Source organism: Meles meles, chromosome 6, assembly GCF_922984935.1.
Source record: "Meles meles chromosome 6, mMelMel3.1 paternal haplotype, whole genome shotgun sequence".
NCBI lineage: Eukaryota > Metazoa > Chordata > Mammalia > Carnivora > Mustelidae > Meles > Meles meles.
Window position 1 is genome coordinate 63,983,674 of NC_060071.1, and position 7,067 is coordinate 63,990,740.

Below are 7,067 nucleotides of genomic sequence, written 5' to 3' on the forward strand. Positions count from 1 at the left end.
GCAATTCGGTGGAGAGGAGCCCTTGTGGTTGTTTACTCAGTAAGGAAAGAGGGCCCCAGGGTGACAATGAACCAGAAAATCACAGGTCAGCGACATTTGAAAGATGACAGCACCTCCTACCTAATGTTCAACCCAGACCTTATGGTGTTCTGAAGAAGCCAAATACTTGTATCCTTACACCATTAAAAAACTCCGTGAAAGTGGCACCTGGGTGGCTCAGTGGGTTAAAGCCTCTGCCTTGGGCTCGGGTCATGGTCCCAGGGTCCTGGGATCGAGCCCCGCATTGGGCTGTCTGCCCAGCGGGGAGCCTGCTTCCCCATCTCTCTGTCTCTGCCTGCCTCTCTGCCTACTTGTGGTCTCTGTCAAATAGATAAATAAAATCTTAAAAAAAAAAAAAAACCCTCCGTGAAAATTAAACACAGGGAATAAGTGAGCAAGCCAGGATCAGGGAAAAAAAAAAAAAAAGAGTTTGTACTTGGTATGTCCAATTATCCCCCATCCCACCCCAGATCCTTTCCTTCTGGCTTTTCAAGTGCATCTGTATTGTTCCACTGCCCAGACAGTGATACTGAGGAGAGGCAGATGTGTGGGAAGAAACGAGTAGGGGGAGGGCAAAACACCCCAAAATGAAAGCAAATCTCATCAGAAGAAAACAGTGCAGGTTCCAAGCTTCAGAAATTATAAACAAGGGGTTGGAGACTCCTATTGTTCAGAACGGAGCAGGAGCTCTCTGAACTTGGGAGCCTTAACTTGGAAGATCTTGGGGTCCTTAGTGAAGACAGGTTTGGGCTCCTGCTATTCCAAATCCGAGTTTTTGTGTTTACTATCCCTCACTTCACTGCTGGGAAATGACTTCAAGTATCCGGATTTAACATACTACTAGAGGAAGAAGGCTCCATGGGTCAATGCACACAGAGGGAGAAGTACCTTGCGATGATCCCTAGTAAAACGAGAAGTCCAAACTCCTAGCCCGGGAGCCGCCAGGAAAGCGCAGCGCTGCCACCAGGGGGCACCAGAGATCACGTCCAGCGCAGGGCGCGGGGAGAGGGCGCGGCCTTGCAGACCTTAGGGAAGAGGAAGGACTGGGGAGGAGTCTGACACCTACGCCAGGCCCACTCACTTCTGGGATCAGTTTCTCAGCACAGATCACTCTCGCTCCGGGCAGTTTCCTTAGAGTTCACGTGAGAAAACCGTTCTGCAAAGGCGTATAGATCGACGTCTTGAAAGGACCCCACTTCAGACGGGCGAGGCGCTGCACGTTCAACCTTCAGGGTTCACAAAGAGAGCCTCCAAGCGCCAACGATCCCGCGGGCTGGACGCACAGATACCTGTGCTAGCGCTTCCGCAAGATCCTGGGGCACGCGTTCGCCAGACCCGCTAAAACTCCCCCCACCCCCGCCAGCCTCTCAGGCCCACACAAAGGGGAAGGCAGGGAGGGAGGGGAGGAGGAAGGACCACGCCGGGAAAGGGCATTTAACCACCTCTCCACGGTTGCCTCTGACTCACTAATCTGCCCAGTAATGAAGCTGGGCCGGGCCAGCGTCCCACGCGCCTCAGCAGAGGCAGGGATCCTTGGTCTCGACCTCCAGCATCCATCATCCGCCCTGCCCTCCATTAACGGCCCAGCGAGAAGCAGGAGCTCTTTAACAGCCCCCTTCCAGCTCTCTCAGGAGTTTGATGTAATTTAAACCTGGACCTGCGGCTCGTGTGGGCTTCCAGACTCCCGCGCCGCCGTTTAACGTGGCAAACACTTCAGTCAATTATCCCCCTCGCAGAGCTTCTATTTAAAGAGATATTGTCAGGTTCTTAAGCCTCGGATCAGACCCGCTGCTTTCGGCTTCACATACAAAGACTCAAAACACGAGTTCTTTGAGGATTGGAAGAAATACAATTAAACCAAGCCTTCGCAACCATTCCACCCTAGGGGGGAACCCACGTGCACCGCCAGGGGAGCTGGGAAGTGGTGGGAGCGGGGAAGGGCCAAGTCCTTTCCTTTTCAGGCTCTAAGAGTGAGAGGAAATAAGGCTGGGCCCTGAGGGGCGAGACCTCAAAGGTAAAACTCAAATGCAGCCCAGCTGAAGCTGGGCTCAGGTGCTGGGAGCTGGGCTCCACAGGCGTTGCTGTAGTCCAAGGACCCCACATCATCAGTGAAGTTGAAAACTGGGTCTGCCGGTGGGAGCTGAAATTACCCAGAAGCTATTTCAGGGGACAATTAGCCTTCAATACCAGGGCCTCTCCCACCCCTAAATATGATCTCATCTTCTGTAGGCAGGAGTTTTTCCCCCAGAAAAACTTAACCTCCAGATTCCTTCATAATCAGCCCTCCGGTCCAGAAGGGCTCAAAGGCTGGTCTCCTTGCTTTCTGTCTCCAACACCTAGGAAGGGAGACTTCAGTAGCCTGCGGCATTACGGGGCACATCACTAGGCAAAGGGGGGAGGCTAGGTCTTTGTTCTACAAGTCAAGCTCTTCTGCTGCCTGGCTGCCAGGGTTTGGGAAAGGAGTAAGGAGGAGGTGACCCAGCAGGAGTCGGCAAGGCTCAGAACTGAGCCTTAGGGCTCAGGGTAGGGGGGTCCATCTTCCTGGCTGAAAGGCTGTCTAGCCTCCAGAATCCATCCTCTACTCCTCCCCTCCAGGACAGGAAAGGTACGCTGTAGGGAAGGTGAGAGACCTAGGCAGGGAATAGCGACAAGCACAAATAAATAAATAAATAAATAAAATAGGGCTTCTTTTCAGAGAGAGGATTAGGGGTCTGGCCTGGGCAGTGGGGACAGATTATGGGATCACGGTCCAAGGAAACTGCCAGGAAAGTGAGGGACCTGAAAAAAAGAAATCCCAGCAGAGGAGAGACATAAGAGAAGGGGGAGCAGGGCTCAACCTCGACGCTGTTTACCGCTGAGCGTGCAGCACCACGGCCTCCGTGCCCCCCTGCCAAGGCTGAGGCCCAGGCGCCGAGTGGGGCAGTGCGTTGGCCTCTAACTCCGCGCCGCTCTCGGGCCCTGAGGCCTCCCCGACCAGGCTGGGGATGTCTGGAGCTGTGGAGCGTCGGCGCAAACCCAAACGGCCAGAGCCGGGGCCGCCCTCCGGGTGGGGGCTCAGGCCAATGGGGGCTTGCACTAAGGTCGGAGGCGCTCCCTCCAGCACCTCCTGCGAACGCCACCGCCCGGTCCCTGAAGACTGGGGAGAATGTGGTCGGGCCATCAGTGCTCCCGCCCGCAGCCGGGCCGCTTCCTCCTCGGTTACAGCACCCAGAGCCAGGCTCATGCTCCGGCCCAGCTCGGGCCTCTCGCTGCCCTGTGCGCGGTGCCGGCCAGAGCCCTTGCCCCCTGACCCAGCCTCGCCGCCGTGACCGTGGCCGCCGGCAGCTCGCGCAAAGCGCGCCAGGAGAGGCCGAGGTAAGCGGCGGGGGCTGGGTCGTCGGCGCTCCGGGCTGGGCGCGGGAGCCGGACGGCCGGGGGGGCTGTCGGAGTTGGAGCCCCGGGCCGCGGCGGCGGCAGCGGCGCGGCCCCAGGGCCCGGTGAGGGCTTGCACGCAGGTCCCGTGGCCGCGGGCGGCTGCCAGCTGCAGGGCCGTGAGACCCGCTCGGTTGGTGCGGTCGAGGCGCAGGCCGAGGCGGCGGAAAGAGCGCACCAGGAACTCGAGCACCGCCCCGTGGCCGCACGCCGCCGCCCACATCACTGGGCTGTTGCCCGCCGAGTCGGCCGCTTCGGGGTCGCCGCTGAACTGCACCAACAGCTGTACCGCGTCCAGGTGGCCGCGCTCGCACGCCAGGCTGAGCGCTGTGCGGCCGCGCTCGTCCCGCAGGTTCACAGCCGCACCCTGCTCCAGCAGTAGCCGCACGAAGCGCGAGCGCAGCGCAGGGTCCGGCAGCCCCACCGCCACCATGAGCGGCGTGCGGCCCTGCTCCGCGCGGCAGTCGATGATGCTACGGTCCAGCGCATCCAGTACAAAGCGGGCCAGGTGCACTTTGCCCGCCTGCATGGCCTCCAGGAAGGTGCGCGTACCCGCTCGGGGGCACAGGTCCTTGGGCTTGAGCATGGCCCCGGCCGCCGCTCCCAGGCAGCCGGCAGCTCCGCACGGGGGCGCCCCTGTTCCCGCGCCCCGCTGGGCTCTGGGCCCCACTGGTACTCTGGTGTGGCTCCCTCAGCGCGTGGGCGGCTGCAGCCGAGGGTCCTGACGTTTCCACTCTTGTGCCCCAGCCGATCCCGCTTCCCTGCCGCTCCTGGGCCGCACGCCTGGCGTCTCGCAGCTCCTTCCCTGGGCTTCCCGCCTGGAGGTGTAGGTTGCTTGCTACTCTGGGCTCCGCGCCTGGCCCGCCACGAGACTACGGGAGCCAAAGCTCGGCCCCCTTCTGTCTGTCCCGGTGTTTTCCGCTTGTCCGGTGCCCCTCCGCCCCTTGTGGCTTGGAGCCGCGCCACTCACCCTCACCCGGGACAGCCCCCGCTCCCCCGATGAGACGGTGGCGCCCGCCGTGCGCGCCTGCATCCAGCCCTGGCGGGGCGCGCCGCTCCTCAAGCTGCTGGCGCCGCTCCTCCGCCTCCTCCCCGCTCGCGGGGGCCGGGCCACACCGGGGCGCTTGCTCCTTACTTGGGGGGCTCAGCGGCGCGGGAGTCGCCGCCTGCCTGCTTCTCTGGCTTTATAGCCTCGGGGGTCTCCATGGCAATGGCTGCCCTGGAAGCGGGCTGGGCCATCAGGGCAGGAGCGCACCCGGCGAGAGAGACCGCCCCTGACCCCCACCCTTTCGTGGGCCACGAAGTCGTGGAGCGACTCCTCCTCCGCGCTCCCCTGGGGCTGCCGCGGCTGTTGCGGGGCGCGGGCGGCGGCTGCTAGCTGGGGGGCCACATGCACCAGTCCAGGCCAATCCCAAAGTCACAGTCGTCTCTTCTCGTCTCCCCGCCCTCCGCCCCTACCGGAGTCGGTGCCCTCGGAGCCTTACAAACTTAGGACCTCGCGCCCGTCGAAGAAGGCGGAGGACTGCCTCCCAGCGGTCCAGGTGGAAGGAAATGGGACCCCATTAGGGCAGATGTGACCATAATCGAGCTGGGTGGCGGCGGCAAAAGGCGAACCGCGAGTAACTGGCGGGGATGTGGGGGTACCTGCGCTGCGCGCGGGGTGAGGGGCGCTTATTCTGGCTGAGAACTGCCACTCGAAGTGTAGCGAATCACGCACTCGCACACAATTGTTCCTCCCGCACACGCTCGCTCGGAGCGGGGGTGGCGGGGAGACTGCGCCCTCCAATCTCCGACGTCTCCAACCCCGACCACGCGCCCGAGCGCCGGTTCCCGGCGGCTGACAGGCGGGCGGAGCCGAGACGCGGCGGCCTGGGCGGGCGCCTGGGGATTCGAGAGTGCTGCAGCCGCGTTCACGACTCCCCCGCGCCGCCTCCCCGCCGCTTCGGGGCCGGCCGCCACCCCGGAAAAATGTGAGAGACCTACGCAAGGCTCCGCTATGGTCCTCGTCTCCCTCCCAAGCACAAAACCACCCCCAGCCCACCGGGCTCTGATTTTGACTACTAGCTGACCCCCTTTGGAAGGGAAGGAGAGAGCCAGCATCACTGGGGGTTGGAAAAACTACCGCCTCCCCTCTCCCTCCTGAGGTGGGGGCGGTGGTGCTCACGCCAGTGTTGAGGGGAGTCAGGGCTCCTCAGAGGGGGGTGGCGGAGGTGTATAGAGGTAGAATGAATTATTTGTGAAGTCTAAAGTGAATCAGGTATCAACTCATAACAGAATTTACTGACACTTTTCCCAAGCTGGGCATCGTGTTCCCCAGCTGTAGGAAATACAGAAGCAGAAGCTCAGTTCTGGATAGAAGAGACCATCCCTCTCAAGCAGGAAGACAAGACCAGCATAAAAATGTAGAGGCTATCAGCTGAGGGCTGACTACATCGGTTATATCCAAACAAAACCAAGCCCACGCTTAGAAGAAAAGGTAGAGCTGGGTGTGAGGGGCTCTGGGGCCTCTGAATCTAGGGGCAATCTGAAGCTAGGACTCTGGAGGTGGTCTTCAAGGATGTGGGGGGATCTGGCTTCCAGGAAATAAGGAAGACATTCCGGACAGGGTTCCTGAGGCAAAGACATGGAAGCAAGAAAAACACCTCTAGGGGACGGTACTGAGGGCTGCTTTACCAAGGACCTTCCTATGGAAGATAGGAAATGAGGGGAGTAATAAAGCTGTGGTAAGGCTGGGCGGAGCCATCATAAGATGCTGTCTGGGAAAAGGTTCTGGGCAAGGAGAGGATTCGCCTTTGGGAAAGAGAGAGTGGGCCCAGATAGGTGAGTGGCGAAGATCACACAGGGCCCTGCGCTCCAGGCTTCTTGCCTTTCTCCAGCTCCTAGGCTTCAGGGATGCCCACTTAGCATCCTGGGCCCAGCCATGGAGCGGGGTCTCCCACTTCCTTCTATTGGGGGGGGGCAGTGCATGTGATGTATGCCTGTATATACTGTCAAGCCCCTATCCCCTTTATCATTTTTGCGTTCTCTAATCCCCCTGCTCTGCCAATTTTCTCTCATGGTGCCACGGAAAGGGCACAGCATTTGACTTCGGAATTAAGTCCCAGCTTGAAGGCCTTCATCTCAGCAAAACAAAGCCCACAGTACTAGCTCTGCCTGCTTTAGGCAAGATCAAGCTAGGGAGTGTCAGGGAAAGAGCTGCACAGTTAGGTTATTCAGAGTATAGAAAGCCATGTCTCACCTCGAGATGTGGGGGCCTCACTGGAGTGTCACCCTGGGGGGCCACAGACTATCCAACCCCAGGAAGGATTCGGGAAAATTCTCCTTCTACTCAGATAGCAGAAGAAAGGCTTTCCTTCCCTTCATGAATAGATTGCCCTTTTCTGTAGCATGAGGGAAATTGCTTTCTTCCTTTCCTTCTGTTTCCAGAGTCAGAGAAGGAGGTAACCCTGGAATCTGTGTGTGGCAGGCCAGCCTGACAAGCCGGAGGTGACCCAGTGCAGGGAGAGGAGAAAAGCAGTGGGAAGATGGCATGGGTGCCTGCTTGGTCCTAAAGAACCAGGGCCCCTCCTCTGTGAGCTTCTGTGAGACAACTCTGCCTCATTTGTGTCCCTCCTGCT

The 7,067-nt window shown here is 59.8% G+C and overlaps 1 protein-coding gene across 1 annotated transcript; it reads right to left on the minus strand.

The window, feature by feature from the left end:
• Positions 1-411: 411 nt before the first annotated feature.
• Positions 412-4,342, minus strand: ANKRD63 (ankyrin repeat domain 63). Its single transcript, XM_046009415.1, has one exon. It carries the CDS (start codon positions 4,034-4,036, stop codon positions 2,888-2,890), a length of 1,149 nt encoding a protein of 382 aa, XP_045865371.1. The 5' UTR covers positions 4,037-4,342; the 3' UTR covers positions 412-2,887.
• Between the last annotated feature and the right edge of the window lie 2,725 nt (positions 4,343-7,067).